Consider the following 26,104-nt stretch of genomic DNA (forward strand, 5'->3'; position numbering starts at 1 on the left):
AGGCAATGATCACAAGTTATAAGTAGCCAAATTTTGATTGGCCCTAAGGAAAACATATTTCACAATGAGACTGGAGAGTGAGCCAATCAAAAAGACAATGGAATCTCCATCCTTAGAGATTTTCAGAAGTCCACCAGACAAAACCTTGAGCAGCCTGATCTAAATTTGAAGCCCATCCTGCTTTAAGTAGAACATTGGACTAGATATTGGACTAGGATTGGATATGACCTAACCAAAGTTATTCTGAAGTATTTTCACTTCTCTTCATGCTGCATTACCTTGTGGGAGTTAAAATTCTAGTTTCCAAATTTTTTTTTATGACAGTTGTCCTTGAAGGCTACATCTCCATAAGGAATGTACACAGACCGAACACACACACCTCAAGGGAGTTGTAAGCTTCTCAATGAATTCTAGAGGATGAGCTCTACCCATGATTCCTGGTCTCAAGGGAAACTGCAGAAATAAGACTTCTATATCTGCCCAAAAGTAATATGTAACAGAGTACAAGTCATTGTAAGGAAGTATAAATTACCACTGTGATGGCTTCGAAAAGAAGCTGGCAAATTCAGTTTGGTAAAAACTCCAACGTTCTAATGATGGGGATGTCAAATATTTCATTTTAGTACTGAAATAAAAGGTTCTGACTAAACCTAATGTGAATTTTTTCACAATATGCATCTCCTGGAAAACATTCAAAGGTCAACTTTCCTTTCTTCAGGAGGAGAACAAATGCAAAAAGACATATCTTCTTTAACAAAGTTACCTTTTTCTCCTGGAGGGCCAACTCTACCTGGACGACCCGGAGCACCTTTCTCCCCCTTTTCTCCAGCCTCTCCTATTGACATAAAAAGAACCACATTAAAACAGAACTATTTTCTATTGGTATCAGTGACAAGAGTGTCATTTTCTGTACTGAAAATACAAGCTTATTAAAATGGGAAAAAATAAAGCAAGTGAAACATAACTTGAGAGCTTTGAAGCACAGAGAATATCTTTCCTGCAGTGAACACAGTCACCAACAAAACTGAAGTCAATATGTTATTGAACCCTCACAGCTCTAGTCAACACAGAACAACAATAGCACTATTTAGTTAAGCAGAAGCCTCAGAACAAAGCGTCGACTCAACACATAGACTTCTGTCTCCACATTCACCAAGCACATCTTGAGTATACAGCAAACATTGCCTTTTCACAGCAAAGCAGAACAGGGGAATGTGTTTAAGTTTCTAGGGTCACATGGGAAAACTTCACCAAGGAGGAATCTCCAGAGAGAGATAATTCCCCAGTGGCAGTCAGCCCTTCAATGGGGTCTAAGAGAACTGCAGCCAGACTGCACCCCCTTCCAGTCACACAGATGAATTGCCTTCACCTGTGCTCCCAGGGCTGACCAGGTCCTTTCCCCAGGTGATCAATCAGTGTTTCAGGCCAGAACCCAACAGTTCCCATACAGTGTGCCTACCTGGCAGCTTTCATTGGAGTCACTTAAATTGTTTTGTCCCCTACTATTGTTGTTTTCCATTGATATAAATTTAAAAATCTCTCAGGCAAATAAAATTTTAAAGAATGATTGCTGTGATTTAACCTGGCAGGTGGCTCGTCACCACACAGTTGTCTGCTCATTCACTCCCGCCCATTGGAAAAGGGGAGAGGAGTGGGAACAAAAAAAAAGCAGAGTAGAACTTGTGTGTTGAGATAAACCTATTTACTAAGATAGAGAAAAGGATCATAGTTATGACTACATACATATGCTTATACAAACATATACATCATTGCTCATCATTGCACAACCAATCCTCAGCTACCCACCTGAGCAGCACAAGAGAAAAAGATGAACTCCCACTCCTTTCAATGCTCCTTCTGTGTGATTTCACATGGGATATGTGTATGGGATATCTCTATGGCCAGTTGGAATCAGCTGTCCTAATTCTGTCCCCTGCCAGCAACTTGGACCCTTTGCTGAGAATAGCCTTGACTCTGTACAACTCTGCTTAGCAGCAACTATAACCATCAGTGTGTTATCAACATTCTTTTTCTTCTAAAACCAGAGCATAGCATCACACCAGTCTGAAGGAAACACTTCTGTCCCAGTTGAAAATAAGACAATTTAAATAACCACCTTTAATAAATAAATGTATGTGAAAAAACAGAAACTTCTACAGCTTCCATGGAAAAGAAAACATTATGATAAAAAATCCGTAGCTAGCACAACAGGCTTGATATCCCAGCTCTGTAATGCAGGAGAGGAGAGTGAGCAACAGCTGTCCTTGAGGAAGACAAAGTAAGCACCATAACAGGAAGGTCAGTGGTTCTCTTGTTCCCCTTAAGCTCTCTGTCATAGCTGGAAGGTATATTTTAGAGAAGGACTACAGAAATAACACATAAAAACAAGCCAAAATTGCACATTTCAAATTTGCAGCCTCCAGCTCACACTCCTTATAGACATAGGTGGCTCAGCCTTCAACCTGTTTCCTTCTTCAGGCTGCCAGCAAGCTCCAGACCACCTCTCCTGCCTTCAGACATGCAAAAATAGGCCATTCTCCGACCTTAATGAGGACAAACTCCACATAATCCCCAGTGAATAATACTGTTAGTATGGAACAGGCTATTATTTGGCACATTTGGGAACACCGCTTCTTTATTACCAAGTAACCAATAGGTTCTGTATGATTGTCTTTCCCTCCTCAGGGCTGGTTATGAGTTCTTTACTTCCCAAAGATAAATCCTGACAATGACTTTTCCCTGCTCTCTGGAGGCTCAGAGCAGGCTATTACAGCCTATTGCTTTACACGTTCTTCAGAGTGAAAGCTGAGCATTAGGGATCAGTAAAATAGATCACTCTTGCTTCAGGCCATTACACTTGCCTGTATTTATTCCTATAATAAGATGACACCACATTCCCTAGTGAGTGTTTAAGAAACTTTCCCTGCAAGGAGATTACCCTGTTACAGGTCCTGCTACAGATCACTTAGCAAGTTTTTTGTTATCAGCTGTTCTAAGCAGCAAGATCTTTGCTATCAGGAACTGAGCAGTGGCCAGTTTAGCTTTGCAGTTCTTATGCCCTTGTTTCTGTTGTATGTGCACTGACCACTGGGAAGGTGTCAAGGGCCAAAAAATTAAAATAAAATAAAATAAAATAAAATAAAATAAAATAAAATAAAATAAAATAAAATAAAATAAAATAAAATAAAATGGTTTTCTACTAAGTAATTTTAGACAAGAAATGATTTATCAGTGACTAACATCAACTGATTTAGGAAAATAAATAAATAATTAAAATGTGAGAAAGATACCTAGTCTTCCCAGTCCCCTTTTTGGATAGTCCCTGTTCCTTCAGTGCAGGAAGCTGCAGTCATGCAATTGTGCTTCATACTCAGCAGCTGCAGTGTGGCCTCCTTCTCCAGCTGCAGCCATTCCACCTGCTTAGCATCCTCCTTGCCCCTGCCCTCTGTGCCCTAGCCCTGCTATACAAATACACAGCTCATCTCCCAGTGCTTTGCAGTAACAGAAAATGCTCAGCAGTGCTGCATGTTGTTGTGATGCTCCACAATCCCAGAAGAAATCTAGTCCTAGTACTGAATGGTGGGGCAGCAGCACCTACGTAGCAGATACAAACCTGATACTGCACCATACCGTCACCTCTGGAAGTGATCTCTGATAGTTCATACAGTAAATCTTACTATTGCTGTCATTTTGCTTGTGTGAATTCACTGGGACAGGGTTTGTCTCTGATTCTGTTTGCATTCTTCCTACTTTGAGTGATACGATCTACTGTAATAAAAATAGCACACCAAATAGTAACTGCATGAACTGTTAAGCATTCCTTGGCTTCCATTACTTCTGTGTGAGCAGTATCAGCAAGTAAGGGTGTAAAAAAGAGTACTGTTTTTATTTATGTAGCGTTAACTTTTTATGTGTTTTATGTCATTGAGTAAGACAATTATCATAGAATGGCTTAGGCTTGAAGGGATCTTAAGGACCATCTAGTCCCAACCCCACTGTTGTGGGCTGGTTGCTACCCACCAGATCAGGCTGCCCAGGGCCCCATTCAGCCTGGTCTTGTATGCCTCCAGGGATAGGACATCCACAGGTTCTCTAGGCAGCCTGTGCTAGGGTCTCACCACTCTTCAAGTGAAAAATTTCTTCCTAACATCTAAACTAAATCTCCACTCCTTTAGTTTAAAACCATTCCCCCTTGTTCTATCACTATCAGACAGCATAGAAGTTTGGTCCTCCTCCTGTTTATAAGCTCCATTCAAGAAGGCCACACGAGGTCTCCTCAGAGTCTTCTCTGAACTAAACAAGCCCAGCTCCCTCAGCTGTCCTTCATAGAAGAGGTGCTCCAGTCATTTAACTGAATTTGAGACCCTTCTTTAGATCTACTCCAACAGCTCCTCATTTCATTTTGTGCTGGGGGACCCAGGCCTGGACACAGTACTCCAGGTGGAGCCTCACAGAGGCAGAGTAAAGGGGGACAATCACTTCCCTCTCTGTTGGCCAGCCCTCTTGATGCAGCCCAGGACACCATCGGCCTTCTGGGCTGCAAGAGCAAACTGCTGGCTCATGTCCAGCTTTTCATCCATTGGGATCTCCCAAGTCCTTCTCTACAGGAGTGCTCTCAATGAGTTCTCCCTGTACACATACCTGGGACTGCCTCGACTCAAGTGTAACTGTTTCCACATGGCTTTGTTGAACCTCATTAGGTTCACGTAGCCCATTTTTCAAGCCTGTCCAAGTGCCTCTCGATGGCATCCCTTCCTTCTGTTGTGTCAACTGAACTACTCAGCTTGGTGTCATCAGCAAACTTGCTAAGGGTACACTCATTCCCACTGTAATTGATAAAGATTTTGAAGACCACTGGTCCCAGGATGGATCCATGGGGGATACCACTTGTGACCAGCCTCCAGCGGGACATAGAACCCTTGACAACAACCCTTTGGCTATGACCATCTAATCAACATTTTATCCACCAAACAGTCCAGCCTTCAAATTCATATTCCTTCAATTTAGAGATAATTCCTGCTTTAGATTATGGAAAGGAGACAAAACAAGATGGCAATACAAACAAAAAAAGCTTTGAAGGATTTTTCTGTGTAATGTTTTTTTCTTTACAGTGTAGTGAGCAATACAGTAGGACACTGCTATCCATTCCTTCTTCACACAAAATGCACTTTCCCATTATTAATATTATTGGTTTTCTAAAACACGGATCATTCTGTTGTCTGGATTCTCAGAGCCATGGTACTTTTCCCTCCTTCATTTCATTTTTCTCCTTTACACAGGTGAGGTTTTAGGGGGAAAAAAAAAGAAAGAAAAAAAATCAGTCCCAGACCTAAGCTTCTGACCTTACTCTCATTTGTGCCTTTTTTCTATTCTGGGTGTCTTCACTGGCTTTCTTCATCTTCCACTTCCACCTCCATTCTCATCTCATCCCCTTTCCAATATCCTTTGTTCTGTAGGGTCCTAATTGGCTTTGTGTTATTTTCTTAAGTCTTTTTTTTTTTTCTCCAGTTTCCAGTCTGTCTGCTCATTCTCATTCTCTGCGCCCTTCCTCTCTCTTTCCCTTTATCTCTTCCCGTTCTTCTAAAATTTCTTCATTTCACTCCCCTACTTTGGATCCTTTTTCCTGGAGTCTTTCTCCCTCAGCTGCCAATTGGGCTCCACTCTCTGCATCGCCTCCACCTTCTCCTTTTTCCTTTCACACATTCCATAGTGTCCATCATTTCTTCCACAGGTTCCCAGTATCTTCTTTTTCTTAAGTCCCATCTAGCTCATGCCTAGCAGCGGAGTAGGTTTCTGTTGCTCTGTCTCTGTAGATCTTGCTCAGCCAAGGAGAAGCAGGAGCAAATCTAACAGCCGCACGGAGAAAACCCCATTGTGTGGGAGCTGAAATTTGGGCACACAGCCACATCAATGCTCAGTTGAAAGGAAGGTTTGGCCACTGAAACGGCCTGGAGATGTGCTGGGGGGGGGGGTAGGGGGGGGGTGGAAAGCAGTATCTCATTAACAATGCTCGGAGCCAGACCCCCTGACAGTGTAGCTGGAGCACTGATAGCTTTTTAGAGACTTCACATCAACTGGGGCTGCATCAGGCCATTTTGTGCTTCACTGAATTTGTACATCAATCTCTCTCACTTCTGCAATGCCTTCAATACATGAAGCAGAGTGAAATCATTGGCATATGATGGTTTCCAGGCTTCTTTGTTGTTTCCTGGCTCAGGTTTGCCTTTTGGAAAAGGGCCAAGATTACTATTATACTGCTTAAGCTTTCTAAAAAAGACTATGATATAATAGCAATAATGGTCCCTTCATAAAAAATCATAGCTAAAGGTGTTAATTTTGATGGATTGCACAAGTAGGGAAACTAAGGCAAAGAAGTCACAAAACTTGTCAAAGCCTCACAACTTCTCTGACCTGAGAAACCATTTCAAAGACTTTGGTTTCCATTGCTGTGGTCACCGTTTGAGTGATCTGCGTAACTCTGGGCAACGCCTTTACCTTGGTTGTATTGTTCTTTGTGAATTATATAAAGATTTTATTATTTTATGCCTATTTCACAGCAAATATCTCAGTGGAACTAATTCATTCAAGGCTTAGTCATACCTCAGAAAACTTAGATGTAACAGACCAGTGCTGTTCTTCTCAAATGGAACATTACACTTCATTAGAAATACCACAACCTCCATGATGGACATCTCTCTTATTGACTATCTAATAATGGAGCTGGGATTTCCCACCATAGTGGATGCTGTTGCAGATGTTGACTTCCTACCTAAGGTTCTTTAATATGTGCTTTATTGCAGAAGGATCAACGATTTATAATACCATATCTGTTGGGCAATAGTTCTGGGGAATATTTTGGAAAAATTCTGCCTCAGTCCCCTCAGAATACATAAAAATTCCAAAACCTAACTATTTTTTTTTTACTTCTTCTAAAAGGTAATCGGGCATTTAAAACCAATGGAAATTTAGCCCAAAGGAAGACAAGTATAAAAGCAGAACATACAAAATACTTCCCATTAGGACATTGTAAAATGGCAATGAAAATCTCTCAAGGCATAACGTGGGGCCTGACTTTACAGTCTTCTTCTATCAGTCATGAGTATAAACACAGAGAAAACAACTAGACCACGTATATCAGAAAAGCAAGCATTAATGATCAGGAGCAAGTTTGGGAAATTTTTGCATGCATTCTCTATACCATTTTAATTTTAACAGACTTTAATTAATCTTAAGAACCTTAAAATTTCATGTACAAGGAGGCTACAAACTGGACAAAGAGAAAAGGTACTTTTTTTTTTTTTTTTGGTCTCTGTTAGAAGCTACCAGTGGTGCAGATGAGCCTGTTAGAAAGTGAGTATTAGCATTTGAATGATGAAGTAGACTTCCACATTACCTTTGAGGCCTGGGACAAGAATCTGAACAGAGCAGGACTCCTCTGCAATATGTTGAGGATATCCAGACCTTAGCAGCGACAGGAAGGCAAGGCTAATTAGAGTCACCAAGAAAACCAGATCTCTCTTCATAATGAGCACTTACAGGTCACTGACTCCTAAACAAAAGAATGAATAAACAATTATGAGAATTCCACAGACTTTCAACAGTTTCTGAACATATGCAACATCCTCCTATGCATACAATATATTTTTGCATGCTATAACACACACAGCATGAGAAGGATGTGTCAGGTCCTCCAAGCAGGTTGCACGTAACACAGGTATATGTGAAATATGTAGCATCACATTCAGCAGTTTATTCCGGTGCTAGAGTGGGTAAGATAAAGCTCAGGATGAATTTAGTCAAGAAAGAGATTAAGTAAAGTCAATGACAGGCAACTCCAAGTTCACTATTTCTCATTGTAGGCAGGGAAAGGTCAAAGGAGAAAAATCTAGTAGATGGGCTTGCACTGAAAAATGTCAGCACTTAGCTGCCACTTAGGAGTGCATACTGCTCTTAAGAAGCAATTCAGTAGGTGATGAGACCAACCTGAAGGCCTGGAATTTCACATTCCATCTGCCTGCGCACTGAAATTATGCCCAGTAAATTGTCTGACACAGTAGAATCATAGAATGGCCTGGGCTGAAAAGGAGGATCACAATGACCATCAAGTTTCAACCCCCTAGTTTCAATAGCCCTCACATAACTCAGTGTGAGTGGGATGGAGATGGTATTGCACTATATCATACAGTGAAGTTAAATAAGAGCCTTCAATAAATCCCCAGAAGATTCACATCTGAAACATACCCTCACCTAAGCTTACATGTGAAATGGCTTTCCTGGTATTAGGCTGTGAAGAAATCTCTTGAAAACAACAGTATAGAAATGGAATTTGTGTGAAAAGACCATCAAAAGCTGATATTTAGGAGGTCTTTAGAAATATTCCTTGACAAAAGTGTTATTTATGTACTTCTGGCATGTTTTTCCACTTCTTCTTTCACCAAGGCTTTCTACTACACAAACAAGCTGAAAGTCATATCAGGGTTTCAAGAGAAAGCATTCATATATCACTTTTTATAGCCCTGACACAGCTGTGTGCATTTTACATCTAGAACAGGAAGACTGCCCTATGTTACCCTCTACACTCTCATTTTCTTTAGAAATAAGCATTGCAGATCTGGGCACAAGCACAGGGCCAGTACACAGGTCTGTGTCCCAACCTGGCAGGGTCTAAGAGGGTGGATCTGTTATTTTGGAGATAAGCTGAAATAAAAGTGCCCTCCATCAGGGACAGAACTTCAGGGTAAGAATGAGCTGATGGAGCAGACACCAAAGCTTAAGAGATAGAGCAAGAGAAGAGCAAGTCGCCCTCCATGTGCGGCTTTATGGGTCAGCTTTCCCTTTCCAGTTATTCCCCAGCTTTCTTTCCAAAGCAAGTTGCAAGAGAAAGAGTGTGCCTGGAAAAGATAAGGGTATGTGCTTGGACCTGGGAAGAACTCATAGAGCCATTAAGGTCAGAAAAGGCCACTAGATCAACTAGTCCAACCATCAACCCATCAGCATCATGTCCTCTAAGCCATGGGTCTCAGTGCCACATCTCCATGATTCTTCAACACCCTCAGGGAGACAGTGACTCCACCACCTCCCTGAGCAGCCTGTTCCAATACATTATCAACCTCTCTGAGGAAAAAAAAGAAGTCCGTATTTCCAATATTTCAGCCTAAGCTGGCCAGAAAAGAGATACCAACTCTACCCCCATCTGAGCAGTCACAGATATAGTTACAGTTAGCAATGAAGAGCTGCTTACCTAGGATTAAACTCGCGTTCATGATAAGATTGCCACATAGCAGAGCCTTATTTCCCTCATAATGAAAAACTTAAAACACTACATAGGATTAACTAATGCTACAGGTTTTATCGAGAAAAAGAGAGATACTAACATTGGCATTTTCATGTGGATCAAGATATTCAGGAGAATGTGGACCAGAAAAGATTCCACTAATCTGCAGCGTAACAGTTTTATTTTTAAACTCTCTTTCTCAGTTCTGTATTATCTATAATCTAGCAGACTGCAATACAGGCAATTTTACTAGAGATACACGTCATAACCTCACAACACTCTGCTCAGATTGCCAAGTACTAATGTCATCTGCAGAAGTCTCCTCTCATAACTTAAGGTGCTGATTCTGGAGGGACAACACTCACATATATGCAGATGTTAATAGCATTTTTTTCCTCTTAAGAGTGTTAAACTTATAGAATTTTGCTAATGCTGCCATAACAAGGATGACTGCAGCTCATGCATACATGTCTGAATCAGCATTAAAATACCTAGCTCAGGTATTGCTGCAAATTGCTGCAAACAAATTTGTATTGCTGAGCAAACAAATCTCATCAGGGGCTGCTCAAATATTTAGGCCACAATAAGTTTTGTCACAACTGCAGCAGCAGCACTCGAGGGTTCTCCAGAGTGCAGGCAATACTGAATTTTTCTGCCCCATGAATGAGGAAGCAGGGATGGAAGAGAAAGTATAACATATAGGTGGACATGAGAGGAGAAATAACAGAAGGTGGGAAAAAGTATCAAAAGTAATAGAAATTTGTATATTGGATGGAAAGCCCTAGAGAAGTAGCAATGAGCACAGTTCCCCAGGTCTCTGACTGATAAAATAAGCATAAAAACATTTGCTGTGCTGTTGTTCTCAACTGTCTCAGACCATCGCCTGCTTTTCCCATGCACAGAGCCAGTCTTGGCTGCCAGAAGCCAGGTCAGACCTGGCTTATAGCACATCAGAATACTATGATAGCAACCCTCTCCCAGCTGCCTAAATTGTTTCACATACATTAAGCTGGAATCCAACCACATTTCCCCTAGAGGAAATTCCTAGCCACAGTGTAGAAGGCACTACATCCTGATGAACTTGGCATCCCAGAGGAGCTCTTAGTATCCACAGTGGATGGTCTTGGTTTTTTTGACAAGCCCACAGTCCAAGTCACAACAGACAGCAAGTGAAATAGGGAGCAATAAAACATAGTGAAGTGAGGCAAGGCAAATTCAGTTGGAAAGAATCTTCAGAGATCATCAATTTCAATTGCCTGATCACACTAGGACTAACGAAAAGTCAAAGCGTATTATTGAGGGAGTTGTTCAAACACTTCTAGAACACTGACAGGCATGGGGCAGGAGGACATGGCAGAGGCTTGTGCCTGGAAACACAGCACCTGAACACAGATGTTTAACTATCAGCAACAGCATCACTGAGAGGTGATGGACCATCCTGGGTGGTAACTGCAGGAAGAGAAGAAATGGGTCCTGCCTGATCCCACAGCTACAGCTTCACAGCCCAAAGATTGGAAAGGACCTAAAGGGATCAAGTCCAACCACCCTCCTGAAGCAGGTTCCCTACAATAGGTTACACTGGTAGGCATTTATATGGGTCTTGAATATCTCCATAGTAGGAGATTTCACAGCCTCTCTAGCCAACCTGTTCCAGTGCTCTATCACTCTTACTGTAAAGTTCTCCCACATGTTTGTATGGAACTTCCTATGTTTAAGTTTTAGGTCATTGCTCCTTGTTCTATCACACACATCACCAAGGAGAGCCTGGCCTCATCCAAGTGACTCCCACCTCCCCTTAGATATTTATAAACATTTATCAGATCCTCTCTCAGCCTTCTTTTCTCCAGGCTGAACAGACCCAAGTTTCTCAGCCTTTCCTCATACAGGAGATGCTCCAGGCCCTTTATCATCTTTTTTGCCCTCTGCTGGACTCCTTCTAGGAGATCGCTGTCTTTTTTGAACTGGGAAGCCCAGAACTGGACAATGTATTCTAAATGTGGCCTTGGCAGGGCAGAGTAAAGGGGGAGGATCATTTCCCTCAACCTGCTGGCCATGCTTTTTTTCATGCATCCCCAATTCATCCAGAAGATCAAAGAAAGGCTTGTAAACCAAGTAGTTCAGATACTCAATGGAAAGCCTGCAAATCCAAGCAGTTTCAGCATGAGCATCCAGCACCCTGGTGATGAAGACTGTCAGTGATGAACTACAGAACCAAATGAAAAGCCTAAGACAGAAGGAACTGAAATGAGGAAGGTGCTCCAGTCTCTGCATTGGTGAATATAAAGGCAGCACTACCTCTGCTGGTTTCATTTTATGTGTCTTTTGACATATCCAGACTACAACCGGAAGATCAAAGTCTGGGGACATGTTAAATATTCATCTCCCTTTACAAACTCCCACTCAACTCAGGCATAGGACAGGCTCTGTCAGGGCTGCTTGGTGGCTCTGCTCAACAGTCAGAAAGAAAGGATTCTCTCACCACTTGAAACATCCCATTCACCACTGCCTGCTGCTGCACAGCTTACGGGCCTTGGGGATGCAGCTCATGCTGCCCCATGACAGCTCGCCTGGAACAGAAATTGGGCTGTAAGACCATGACCTTAAGGGAATCATAGCAGAGAGCAGAGCTCCTTGGTTTCAAGCAGGTCACAACATCCAGGCCCCTTGTGAACGCTTGGGAAATTACCTCAGTCTGAGAAGAGCCAGTAACAGAGGAAGTCTCTGAAGAGGTTGCAGATAAAGCTATAATGTCTGCTGCAGCTGCAGTAAAGGGACAAATTAATCGTAGAAATCAGACCAGAAACACTGTGGATATCACCTTTTCCTGTTATAAAATAAACCACCTCTTCTGCAGCTAAAATGGTCTTATGTGATTGAAATAGTAGTTTCATCTCCAGGTACATACTACAGAAATACCTTTCATTTTAAAACCCTGGAAAGTTCCTTGCCTTTCTGACCTATCTTTAAGGCCTTTCACATCCAGATCCATACAGACATTTAGAAAATTAAATTCCACTGAAAACATTCCTCAGAAAAGGATGCCAGTGTGTCTTCCAAAATCCATGTTAGTCCTTCACCTTCAGTGTTAAAATAACCAATGCCAGCGAGAAACCTATAGATATTCAGCACTTGCAGAAGTACAAATACTTCCTACTATGCTCTCTATGCAAGGGTTATGAGTCAAATTTGCTGTACCTACAATGGGCAGTACATCACAGCAGGTTGAAAGCTTTGAAATAAATGAAAGGAGGAGAAAGAGAAAGAATTTGCATGGTTTTCCCTTAAAAATAAACAAAACAACATAAAAAAAGCAAAACGTCTCTAAGCATAATAATGTCAAATCAACTGTTGAGCACTGTGATCTCTAGGGAGTCTGCCTGGGCTGCTGAGAGATGAGGTTTGTGAACCCAGGTTTCAAGTGACAAACCCCAGCAAAGTCACTGGGAAGCCCAGGGGCAGAGCACACCTCAGGCTGGCTGGGAACAGCTCAGGGCAGTCAGGCCAGCTGGCACCAGGCACTCTTGAACCACCTTGCTGTGAGTGGAAGGCCTGGAGCTCACTTCCAGCCAGCTAATGGCTCAAATACAGGGACTCTGCAAGTGCCAGCAGCTGCTCTACAAGGGCCAGTGGCTTAGTCGCTCTTTTGGACCTAAAAGCAAAAAGATGGGTGACCTGCCTTGTTGAATACAAATCAATGGAAAATGTAGAAGGAAAATGATACTTGCTGGCATTAATGTCCAGCCAGTCAATAACCAAAGAAACAACAGCTGCCTATAATCCTACATGATTCTTCTTTGAGGTTACAATTCTAGCTCCTCTTTGAGTAGTTTTAATTTTACTGACTTATTTTCATTCATGGATAATAAAAAAAATAAAGCTAAAGATCTGTAATCATACTCTACTCTCAGTACTATCTGAATTCTCAGAATTAGCTGTATGCTGAACTGCCTGCATTCCTGGTACAGACAGATCTGCAGAGGAAGCCCACAGCTGGAAGCAGTACAGCGCTTTTGGGGGATGAATTCCCCAAGCAGGTTTGAGTCAGCACTACAGACACATCAGCACCTTTATACAGTTTTCACTTCCCTGACTTCTCAAGTCTTTGTTACCTGCACCCCAGTCCTGGAAGGTGTTACCTGGCAGCTTGTACATCCTCAAATGCCCAAACAGACTGGAAGCCACATCCCAAGGGATGCAATTTGTACCCACGAAGCAATGCCATTGAAAATCCGGGCTATAACACAGACCTCACACTGTTTCAAACACTTTGAAGAGATAAAAGGCAGAATACAGAGTCAGAAGGGTGGTACCAGGGCCGAGCACAGCCTAGGGATAAGTTTCTAGGATAAGCAATGCCCAGAGGCTATGGATTATTCCCTGGAAGGGAAGTCTTTCATACTGGAGATGTGCCACTGACCTTCCCTTTCCTCATTACAGCATTGCTGGCAATCCTAACCTAACGGACGTCTTGTGTCATTCTGTTTTTACCTTATCTAAGCATTCTCCCATTTGTCCTCCCAGCTCCCCCATATATTGCCTCGGATAACCAAGAGTTCTCCATTTAGGCAAAATACAAAATCAGAACAGTGATAAAGATGTTAAAACATTCGGTGATCATTTTAGCATTTCATGCTAAAGCACTGAAATGTTGCAGAACTGTTGATTTAAAGGTTAAAGCAACAAGCTTGAAAGAGAAAAAAAAAAAGAATACCCAAACATTAATGATGTTAGAATTGTAAAAACAGGGATTGTAACTGCTGTGGTTACGAAGTATCTGTGAAATCTATGGCGCATGGAGAGGCATAAAGCAGCAACATAATGCATTTCAGGTCCTGATGATGCTGAAGAACAGTGAGGTTTGCCGCAGAGGACAAAAGAGTGAGTCTGAGCTGATGAGAAGCTAACGTTAACTAAAAGGCTAGCTGATGGGAAGTCATTGGTTACTCCCCAAAGTGCATTTAATTCTGGCTCAATAGAGCCATTTCCTCAGACGATGTTTGTGAGGTATGAGGGACTATTAGCTCTGACTGTACCATGTAGGTGCCCTTGTCACGGGTAGGAATAGTTGCTTTGCTTTTCACTGAAAATAATGTCTTTAAAAATTGTGAGACAAATTTCTGCCTGATGCAGCACTGCAGAAGTCAATGAGTTTGAGGCAGAGTTAACGTACCGTCATCCGTGCTGAAAATATAAAACTGGGGCTTCAGCAAGGGTGTGAGAAAGACTGCGTACAGAAAGAGGTAAGTATTCTTTCATAACACACATCCAGAGAGAGAGGGGACCCTCCTGATTTCTTGCACTGAGTGCCACATATCTCACAATGACCCCGTGTGGTATTTTTAGATGGTAGAACAACATTCAGAGAGAATCTTAGCTTTGTATTCATCAGAAGAAAAACAAGAAATTAAAGCTTCCATTAAATGACAATCTCTCTGCCAAAGCCTTCTTTGCAGCTGTGACTTGCAGAAATACTTTTGTGATTTTTGGTGCCGTACTTGAAATATGTCAGAAACACTGAAAATTTGATCTAACTGCCCCCAAATCCAAAATATGGAGATCACATGAGAAAAAAAAAAAACTTATTTGAGGGTTACAGAACACTGGAACAGACTGAGCAGAGAGGTGGTAGAGTCTCCTCCCCTGGAGATTATCAGTCTTGATGCTATGCTCCACACATTTCTGCAGAACACCAAGAAGTCACCAATCAGGCAGTGGAATGGACTGCCCAGGGAGGTGGTGGAGTCACTGAGCCTGGGGGTGTCCAAGGAACAATCGGATGTTGTGTTGCGGGACATAGTTTAGCAGGAGCTATTAGTAATAGGTGAATGGTTGCACTGGATGATCTAAGGTCTTTTCCAACCTTGGTGATTCTGTGATTCTAAGATTCAGTGAATACCTGGAGGACGCTATGGGAAACATTTCCATACATAAATGAATACATATTGCTGACATATGTGATTTTCATCTTATTTCTGAAGCTTAAGGGCACTACTTTTCAGCTGTCTGCATTCATATATGCTTAGGACTGGCTGAACAAGCTGGCATATTTGTGCATTATCTGAGTATTTAGTGCCTATTCAGTCAACGTATGCTTTCCAGTGTGTTCTTGGCATCCAGACACTTAGAAGTTTTCCAGGAGGGCCTGGTAGTTGTCTTCTTGAGGACACCAAAGAGATTTACAAGGAAAACTTAATCTGGAGAGCATGGACCCAATTCCCAAGATAAACTCTGAGGCGCAGAGATCAGGCAGAAAGACCTCCATCATCCCAACACATCCACAGTAGTGAGCACCTTCTCCACAACAGAAATACCACTCGTGTATTGATCTACAAATGAGAAATACCAGTTCTGGAACATTCTTAACTGAAAAAGATATAAGCCCACAGCTCCTCAAGAGAGGAACTGCCCCCAGGAGATGGATGCTATATATGAAGGTAGCATAAGCTCAGGCACAACAGATTAAAAGATAAGAAGCAAGGGAAAAAGAAGCATGGTGAAGAAGCCAAATCAAGCCTAGCAATTGGATACTGGAGAGGAGGGGGGAAAAAAATAAGAGAAAAAAAGGAAAAAAAAAAAAAAAAAAAAAAAAAAAAAGAAAAATGAGTGCTTTCTCTTCTCAAAATTGAATTGTGTTAACTCAGGTTAGAACAGAAGGCACCACCCCAGAGCACATGTGGACATAAGAAAGGTTTCCTTTCAGTTGCTCCAGCATCCTACCCCTCAGTCCTCACTGAGGAGAAAAAACACAGCAGGGGAAAATAGATTTTGCCTCCATTTTCTCATGTATTTGACATTGCATCAGCTGAATTTAGATGAGGGTCTAGGAACAAAAGAAAGCTACTTGACTGCTGCTCAGTCTTTCTGAACGCAGCATGTACAGCACCTCAGAAAAGCGAGCTAGGAGATAGAACACAGCTGGCATTAAGGGATGCCTATTTATCAGGATCGTTTTTCTACCAGACCTCAACCCAGCAGAAGTTACAAACAGACCCTTGGGTGGGATTCAGTCACTCTGGCTGAATTCTGAGTCTGAGAAAAATCATCATGAACTCCCTGTATAATCAAGTCAGGGAAAAGCACCTTTCTGTGACAATTAATTTTACCCTAAAACAGATCGGATAATTGGCTCTCTAGAGGCGTACATTTATCGCCCAGCATTGTAGGTATGTGAAGCTGGGTGAGGGAAGCCCCCCCATCACTACTGGCTAAAGTCTGTCTATATGAGGACTAACAGCAGCCTGACTCCCCTGCTGCAGGTACACATTACCCCCTCCTTCTTCATGCTGTCACCAATCGCCATGTGATCCCATACTGAGCTAGCACGGGTAGCTAAGCCAGCAGAAAAACATTCCTCTTTTTGCAGTGTTATTTTTCAGTTGATTTAGTTGCTTGGCTCCTGGAGAGGGAAAAATGGCCATCCATTCCTGTGAAAAAACATTGCCAGCCCTTGGCAGGAGCCAAGATAGCCTTCAGCGTGTTATAAAACTGTGCCCTCACATGCCAGAGGCATACAGAAAACAAAAATACACATAAGTGAAAGAAATAACAAGACTAAATTCACAAAAATGGGGGGGGGGGGAAGAGTGGGTACATAATTAAAGATTGGGATCTAAAAGTAGGAAAGATATGGCAACATACCAGGCTGCAGTGGAAAACGATATCCAGCAAAAGATATGGACTATTTGAGATACAGCAAGATGAGACATTTTGCAACAGTATTCAAGCCAGAGTTGTGGAAATGATCCAAGAATATTATCCTCAAATGACAAGGACATGCTTCACAGAATGATATCTTCAATATAACAAATCACCATGGTACAAAATCTTGCATTCGGACTGGGACAGCAGCATCAATGTAATTTCAACAAGAGGCTGTTTTTATTCTCAAACTGAGAATCTACGGGAATCAAATAACATTTGACATGCGAACCTATGCTGATACTTTCATAATCAGTTGGGATTTCATAATCCCAGATGCCTGGGAAAGGTGGGAAATAAATTATACTGGTGATACAAGGACTAAAAACACCTTCAGTAAAACAGCCAAGCCTCTACAAAGGAGAAAAAGCATCATGGGAAAAAGCAAGCCTCACAGGGAATACAGCCAAATATCTGCACTGAAAAACAGACAAGCAGACAAACAGACAAGGATAAACTTAATAACAATAGTGCTGTTCAATAGGTTTTCACTTTTAAGACTTCTGAAACAATTTTCCAAGTGCAGGTGCAGGAATGAAAACAAAGGAAAGGGAAGCCTACAAAAACAGTTCCCCACATTAAGTAAAAGAAGTGATTTGTACACTGAAATAATTGTAGAAACAAAAAAATAGTGGGGAGAAAAATAAAGTGCAAATCTGATGTGTCCTCATAAAAGCATACACTAAATAATGTTGTTCCTGCAGACGACTACACATTTATGAAGTTCTCAGAAGATAATGGTATTCTTACACTAGGATGCTACAGCAGACTTTGGCCAATCAGTCTCCATCTTTGCCAACAGACATGATCCTGCTTAGATGACACTTCAAATGGAAGCCAACTGAAAGAAGATCCTCAGTGGTAAACAGTTCCCAGTGCAGCTCTTACACGACAGCAATTGCACTTAGAGCCCTCTGCCACACACAAAGATTTAAAGAATTAGAATCTAAATGGATTGCATTCAGGTTAGGGGTGCTTTTGACGATCTGGTCTCATTTTGTTAAAGAAATGTGAATTCAGAAAGATATAGATAGAATGTGTAGGAAAAAAGAAAAATTGCAAATAAGGCCATTTAAACTGAAGGTGTTACTTCCCTTACCCATATGCCAGGATGCTTCTTCTGCCAAGAGATTCCTGAAGATGACAACTCCCTTTGGGAATTTCTTATTAAATTCCTTTCATCTAACCAACCGCCCTGAGAGATTCCTCTCTATTAATAAGTGTGTTTCTAGGGAGGAATATAACAACTCTTGCTAAGTAAGTGATAACTACTGGCATTTCTACCTGCTTTTGAGCTCAGCAAATTCTCTAACAATAGCGGTAGATGCATCTTCACACAGTCAGAACATGACCAGAGGCCATTTGTGCACGTTAAAAAAGTGCACATTGGCTATGATCACTTGGATCTGCAGATACCTCCTTTGTGTATGTGTTCAGCATCTACGGGGCATTTATAACAGCAGAAACTAACGCCAGAGCTCTGATTATGCAGCTACCAGCAAAAGAAAAGACTTCAGAGGAGGTGTTAAAGACAGCTTGAACCTTGTCCTGGCTGAAATCCCAAAGACTTGCCACAAAATTAATCAGTGCTGCCAAAGGGGTTGAAGGATCAACTCCGAACATATCATATCCATGTATCCAGTGCTGCAATGGTGACAGTTAGCATCATCATTCCTAAAATCAAGGAACAATGTGATGTAATCACATGTAAACTCAGTCTAGATGGTCAAACGTGTTTAAAGAGGGTTGCTTAGAAGACAGAGTAAAGATTATTACCAGACTCATCAAGAAAGATTCTGACAGACCCTAGCATCTAGTGTCAACTGATTCACTTGACAGGCCAGCATGGGCACATGTTGTTGGAGCTGAGATAGTAACGTTCATACTCACTTCATGACAATGATCCTTACTCAAGCCTGACCCATGACATCCAGAAACTATACTCAGGATTTGTAAGGAATGGAATGCCCAACTGTTCTCTTTTCAGGTGAAGGGTTTTCAAATGAACAGTTAAACCTCCCTAGCGTTCATAGTACGCTGTTGAAAGAGTGCTAAGATCCTATTACACTCATTGCACTGCAGAAGTAGCAGTGGGCACTGTCTTCTTGAAATCATGCATGAAAATCAATGGTATTTAGAGAACTTCTAGAACATAACACATTTACCTATCTTTCCAAAGCATGTGAAAATAATATGATTACTTCCACATTTGTCTCTCACATTTTAAACTTAAATAGTCCAACCTGAACAACTCCGGAGACATACTCATGACTCAAAGACATTTGGAAGCTGGTAAAAATCAGCACACTCCACCTCTCCACTATATATCAATAGAACAAGCAAAGATACCTGGGAATACTCTGGGAAGATATTTTCCTTGTCCTTTCAAAGACTACCCTTGATAATAAAAATAATAATAATTTTTAAAGTGCCATCTCACTTTCAATTGGTTTTCAATTGAGTTCATTGCACAACTTCACAGAAACGTTGCAAATGCATCTGTGGATGCTGCTGAGAGCACAGATGTGCAGCACTTCTCTTGTTCAACATCTCTCTTGCTCCCAGTATGTTTCCATAACACTTCCTGCCCAAAATTCCACTAAACAGTCAGCTATCAGGGAATCAGGGATCCATTTTCTTCTTAATACCCTTCTGATGAGAGACCTCAGTGAGAGACATTCTTCTATGCAATCAGACGTTCTTGTCTCATGATTATTTATTTTGACTAGTCCTAACTACCATGCCATCCAATATTGCCAGTTACTTCATACACACATTATTTAACGTATTTATTTTAGGTACATATAATGAAGATCTTTGTTTTGAATCCCAAGCAAGAGGTAATATCATATAAACCCTTCTCTGATGACAAAGTTTTACCTACATTAAAATATCTTTAGAAATGAATGGTTTATGAACCCTTGTCTTGTAAAAGAAAGCATCGCATACAGAGACAAGTACTGCTTCAGACATACTTTGTTGTTCAGCCTTTGCCATTTGGACACTACCAAAATGTCCTCAGCATTCAGATTAGATGGAGATGAAATCAACTTGTGATTTGAGGTCTTTTAGACCTTGACAGAGTCCTCTAAGGACACTTATATGCACAACTTTTATGAGCAAGATTCAACATCTGCTAAATTCCCCACTCCCATCACAGGAGAATTTGAAGGAATCCACAATTAAGCTTGAAAATCAACCCAAAAATCTGAGAGAGTTATCTGGATGATTTCTTATTATTAGTACTCATTCCATAATAACTGAGTCACAGAATCAAACAATCATCTTGGTTGGAAAGGCCTTCAAAATCAACAGTTTGAACTATCTATCTAACCTACTGAGTCACTCAGCTACATCCCTTAGTGCTACAACCACACATCTCAAATGTCTCCAAGGATGGGGTCTCCACCACTGCCCTGGATAGCCCCTTCCAGTGTTTGATCACACTTTTAATGAAGAAATTCTTCTTAAGGTCCAATCTAAACCTCTCCTGAAGCAACCTGACACTGTTTCATAGAATCATAGATTCATGAGGTTGGAAAGGGCCTACGAGATCATCTAGTCCAACTGACCTCCCATTACCCCTGCTACCACAAGCCACCAAATCATATCTCATATCTTTTCTCACATCCATGCTTAAAACCAGGCACAGAAAGATGGGCATGTGGAACCTAAGCACAACTATGGACACAGCTTCATTCCTAATGGTCCCCACCCCAAAACAGGAAGAGCTGAAGCAGATATTCTTTCTACTCTTTATCTATTATTCCCCTTCTTCACCTCAGAAGTCCCAGATGAGATCTGATCAAGTCAACACTGGCAATGCTACAAATGAGGCAAATCCTCTAATCCACAGCAAATAGGGTGCTATGAAGCTCATACACAAGTAGAAGAAAGCATTCAAATTTTAAACTTGCTGTTGCCTACTAGTAACCGGGGGAGCTTTTCCTGTGTTTAATTCCCTATGAGCCCAGCCTGCGTCCCTTTCACTGCACTGCATCTGACAAAACACAGCACAGTGCTCCTTGCACCAAGGGGCATCACAACAGCTAGTCCCTGTGCACAGGGCCTATGGGAAGCATGGTTCAACCATAAAGCCCAGCCAGTAGTGAAAAGCAATGCAAAGCACTACAGCTCCCAGGAGACTCTGTGAGTATATTTTTGGCTAAACTCTTCTGGTTTTCAGCCAAAATACTTTGAAAAAAAGAACTAAACTACTCTGAAAAATTGACACTCTTCTTCAAAAAGCTGCTTTGTCAAAAGCCTTCCCACTTCAAAATGAATCTAGCCCAAGTTTTGGGCAGCCCTTGAGCTGACTAAATGGAGCTTTTGAAATGGCGTAAAATCTCTCAAAAGTAATCAGAAAAATAGCCCTCAACTTGATGTACAATCTGTAAAATACACTGTGCAATTCCCTGCCAGCTGCAGGACTACGCCATATTTAAAATGCCATTCTAACTATGACTTTAAGTTACATATTCTGTCTCCTTATCCCAGTTTGCACAAGACTGAAAAGCAAGTATGTGGCCCTCTGGTTACTAAACTATCGCTTACTCTCACAGTCAAGCTCGTTTAGAACAACATTTTATATCTTTGCACATTCTTAATCTTCATTTAGGATTCTTTTACACTACTGCCACCAACCTGATCTGGTTTTAACTGAATTAACTCTTAATTACAGTGGTGTACTCCTTACTGAATCCACTGTCATCTGCTTCATTTCAGCAATGTCAGTCTTTATTCCCTGCCTTGCAGATGTACTAAAATTCACTTTTTAAAGTGGAAAATAACCAGCTGCTGGGAAGTAAAACTACAAGGATGAAGAAAAGTACTGAGTATTTCCAAAAGTTAAACTGAGATAGCAGTCATCTGCTATCAGAAACGGTAACAACCCCTTAATAAACTGCAGTAAGTTTCAGTTAGATGAAAAACTGAAACACGCCGTTTCATCCTTTGTTGCTTAAAGAAAGGAATTAACTCTTGCAGTGGCATTTTTAAATTTTCAATAGAAACACTGATAGGAATTCCATGCTCTAACCCACATGGGTGCTTCTGAACAGAAAGGTCCAACATTAACAGCCTGCTGTGTTCTAGCTGATATCTCCCTTACCTTCCCCTGCTGCATGGCCATTGCCAGTCATGTTTTGCTGCTTACAAGACAGCCAGCTAACAAACACCCAAACTTTTTCCCTTCACGTTTTTCTAAAGAATGAAAGTATAAAAGCCACTTACCTTACGGTTGCTGAGAAAATGGGAACTGCAGAACACTCTGTGCCTGCAGGGACACTGCACAGATGAACCTCATTGCTGCTGTTTACAGAAGTCTGACAGTTTTTAATTTGAAAGAGGTTGTCGTTTGCTTTTCGACAGTTCAACAAATCAGACAACACAGTTGCAAGTGTTATCTGTAAACAGCTTCCTGTTTGAAATAGATCAGCTGTCCTGCAGGACAATAATTAGGAAAGAAGTGTGGGAAAGCTGAAGAGGTCCATGATGTAAGCTTTTTATTTTGGGAATGTACTTTTTTGGGAATGCACTCTTACTCTCCCCTCCTCCTCTCTAGCAGAGAACCCCTTTTTAACCATTTAGATCTACGCAGCTCTAAGTTATACACGCACACTGTGCTTTCACGGTACTTTCCCTCCTTGGCTTAATTCCTAACTACTGATAGTAAAAACACACAGTGTGCAGCACTGAATATGATCGCGTTATGTGGATAATTGACATATTTTCCTTAGTGAAACTGTACCTAATTTTGCAGTTGGCTGCAGCATTCTCGACTTGTTGAGTAAAAAACATGCAACTTTCAGAGCCCACTCAACACTCCACAACATTAACATTGCTACCCATGTTGTTTTTTCTACGAATACACCTGGTGTCAGTGTGAAAAGGAGAAAAAAAGATCAGAAACCCTTCATTACAGCTTCTAAACACTTGTACAACTATTTTTCCTCTTAATCAGCTGAACCACCTCATACATTCCCCAAAGAAGAAATCAGAACATCAGAAAGATTTTGAACTGCGGAACTAGAGAAAGCTCTGATAGCATCATGTGTGTGTGTTTGTTGGCTTTCTGATTTGCTCTCAGAGAGGTACAGGCCCTCTCCATAGAGGATTTCATGTTGTGTAGGCTGCAACCCCAGCTGATATGCCCTCTCCCATGGAACATCCCTCCCAGCACTCCTCTCCTAGCCCTGGGGTACGCAGCTTCCTTCCCACCAGGGCTCCCATTTCAAGCTCTACTACCCCACAGCTGAACAGCTTTGCTGATGAGGGAAGAGTGCTATTAACAGAGCAATCCCTTGCTCTTCTGGAGGAGAAAAATTGTTCAACCAGCACATCGCCACCTCCACGGAGGCTGTAGCTCAACAGGCAGCAAGGGCACAAACAAGACAGCAGCACTGCGGCTGTTACAGCAGTGCAGAGGTAGCTGTACCTCACATTCAGGAACTGCCTTAGTAAGGGCAGAGCCTTTCCTACACAACCCTGTTGTCAGTTTGGGCTGGAACCTGGCTAACTTTCCACCATCACTATCAGCTTCTGCATTTTAACAACACCAAACAGTCACAAGATGTTAAGAGCTGATGCTCACTTCCAGATGACATCAATAAAAATGAGAAAATCGTGGAACGAACATAACTGCGTAAGCACTGCACAACTCAAACTTGAAAGCAGTTTCACATGTACAAGCACTGTCAGTCGAGCAGGATCAGAAGGCAATCACCAGGACTGGGCCCTTGCAGCACTCTGTTGGCAGCAGCTTGCTGAGAGAAATGTTTGATGTAAAGAATGCAGCCAAGTGACTGCAGTCCAAGCCTTTGAAGATCATATTACGATGGCAAAGGCAACGGCCATTTACATACATATCTACTCTCCCTATATAAACAGGCAAATAACTGAGGCCAGAAACAGAATTCAAGGGAGAAAGAGCCATTTCAGGGAAAGTTAGAAAATGTAGAATTAAACACAGGGCAAACCGAAGTGAAGAATAAACATAAATGTTCAGAGTTCAAAAGTAAAGGCCAAACACTGTAGATGTAATGGAAGTGTATTTGTAAAAAAATAAATAAATAAATAAATAAAATCAGAAAATAAATGTGTTGTTTTGTTTCAACTAGGAGAATAAAAGAGGTGCATTCCTCTTACTACTGGATAATAGAATCCCTCAGCCACAGAAAGCCAACTAGAGGCTGCACAGCCATGATAGGACCTCACCTGAGCTGTGACTGCTATGGGCAGACTGGGGTGCTGCTGCCCAAGCTATGCCAGAGCAGCTTAAGCGTTTACCTTCCACCTTCTCCATCTAGCTCTGTCCCTTTCCATAGCTTAGCCAAACCAACAGCAGCTATTCAGCCTCAGGAGGTCTCAGTAGTTGTTGGCAACTGACCAAACATTAACAGCCCAGCCTGCACACTGTGGCAGTTCAAGAGCTGGTTCACAAGCCACCCTTGCTGGTGGAGGGACAACCCTCAGGCTTGCATGAAACACAGATCAGCTATCTCAGCTCAGTCCACAACCAGACATTCACTCAGCCATGTTGACACAGTAATGAGAATATCTGGATTTAAATAGTTCCTCCCCCCCCCCCCCCCCCCCCCGACCCAAAAAAATGATTTTTTTTTTTCCTTGAAACAACAGGGAAAAATGCATTTATACATTCTCTGAGCCTTCAGGCAGATTCTTCTGCTCTTTCCACAGCAAATTTGCATTATCCCTGTCTGTAAGAGGATTAAATAGAATATTCATCGAAAAACACAACATCCATTTAGAAATATTGTTTTGGAAAGACAAAGGCTTAGAATTCTCTCCTCAGTTTGGAAAAACACCTAATAGCATCAAAGAACAGCTGAGAATGGAGCAGCTCTCTGGAGGCGTTCTTGTTCAACCCCTGCTCAAACAAGGCAAGTGACATCGTAGTTCAGGTTTTTAAGGGATGAAAATTGCCCATACCCAAAGTCTTTAATAAGTCAAAAATTTGAATCCAATTGCTGGATTTAAGCGCATCACAAGTTGTGTCACAAATACTGTTCCACTTCTTGAAAATAAGAGCAGCCTCACTAACCAACCTTTGGTAAGACTCACAGGGCAAACTCCAAAGAGAAGCAAGAAAATGCAGCAGATCCATCTGCATATCAGAGTGCTGTGTGGACTCCCTTCTTTATTCCTTACAACCAAGAGAAGTTTCCCTTTCCCTTTGGCTTCACCCAACAACCATTTAACTAAGAAAATAGAAAACAACTTTATTACATGTAAAAAAAAATGGGAATAAAAAAGTCTGCAGTGCTGCCCCTGTGAAGATATCCATACGTACCTCATTCCATTAATGGAGCCAGGAAGGGCAGACACCACCACTCTAGTCTGATGGACAGAGGAGAAATCATCATCCTTAATGTCTTCTCTGTACAGCACATCAGATATGGGTGAGAAGGTTTAGCACAAAAGCAGCAGCACTGGGTTGTTTTTATACAACAGTGTAAAATCTAGCTTTCAAAGCAGCATTCACTGCAGAAGTTGCAAGACTGCATTCTGTTGTTTCCCATCTCTTAATCTGAAAGCATCTCTCCATTGCCTGGCTCTACTTGTAAGCAAAGACCAAGTCTGTGATCACCAGAGGAATCTGAACATCCATAAGTCCACTGGTCCCCATGAGATGTATCTGAGAGCCCTGAGGGAACAAGCTGATGTAGTTGCCAAGCCACTCTTGCTATCTGAAAGATTATGGCAGTCAGGTAAGGTCCCTGGTGACAAGAAAATAGGCAATATTGTAACCCAATTTTAAGAATGGTAGAAAGGATGGCTCATGAACTACCTGTCAGTCTCAACCTGGTGTCTGGGAAGATAACTGAACAGATCTGTCCTAAGTTATGCTTAAGACACACTGAAGGTGATCAAAGACAACAAGCATGGCTCCGCCAAGGGCAAGTTCTCCCTGACCAAGCTAGTGGGTTTCCACAGTGGCATAATGACATCAGTGGACATGGGAAGAACCACTGCCACCTATCCAAACTTCAGTAAGGCCTTTAACATGGTCCCCCATTTGGAAATACGTGAATTTAATGAGTGGACTGTTTGAAGGACGAGGAACTGACTGCAACACTCCACTAAGAATGTGATGGTCAAGAACTCAATGTC

General features: G+C 41.7%; 1 protein-coding gene across 3 annotated transcripts in view; it reads right to left on the reverse strand.

Moving 5' to 3' along the window:
• Positions 1–22,877, reverse strand: part of COLEC11 (collectin subfamily member 11) — a 34,877-nt gene extending 12,000 nt beyond the window's left edge. For 2 of the 3 annotated variants that reach the window (XM_072332066.1, XM_072332064.1), the window contains exons 1-3: positions 22,205–22,877; positions 7,394–7,549; positions 764–835 (exon numbers count right to left, since the gene is read on the reverse strand). In XM_072332066.1, the coding sequence (XP_072188167.1) occupies positions 764–835; positions 7,394–7,523 (202 nt within the window). In that variant the 5' untranslated portion in view covers positions 7,524–7,549; positions 22,205–22,877. Of the gene's footprint in view, positions 1–763; positions 836–7,393; positions 7,550–17,722; positions 17,855–22,204 lie in introns of those variants that run through there. The other variant, XM_072332065.1, reaches the window with a different exon arrangement.
• Between the last annotated feature and the right edge of the window lie 3,227 nt (positions 22,878–26,104).

The sequence above is a fragment of the Excalfactoria chinensis genome, chromosome 3 (genome assembly GCF_039878825.1).
Source record: "Excalfactoria chinensis isolate bCotChi1 chromosome 3, bCotChi1.hap2, whole genome shotgun sequence".
NCBI lineage: Eukaryota > Metazoa > Chordata > Aves > Galliformes > Phasianidae > Excalfactoria > Excalfactoria chinensis.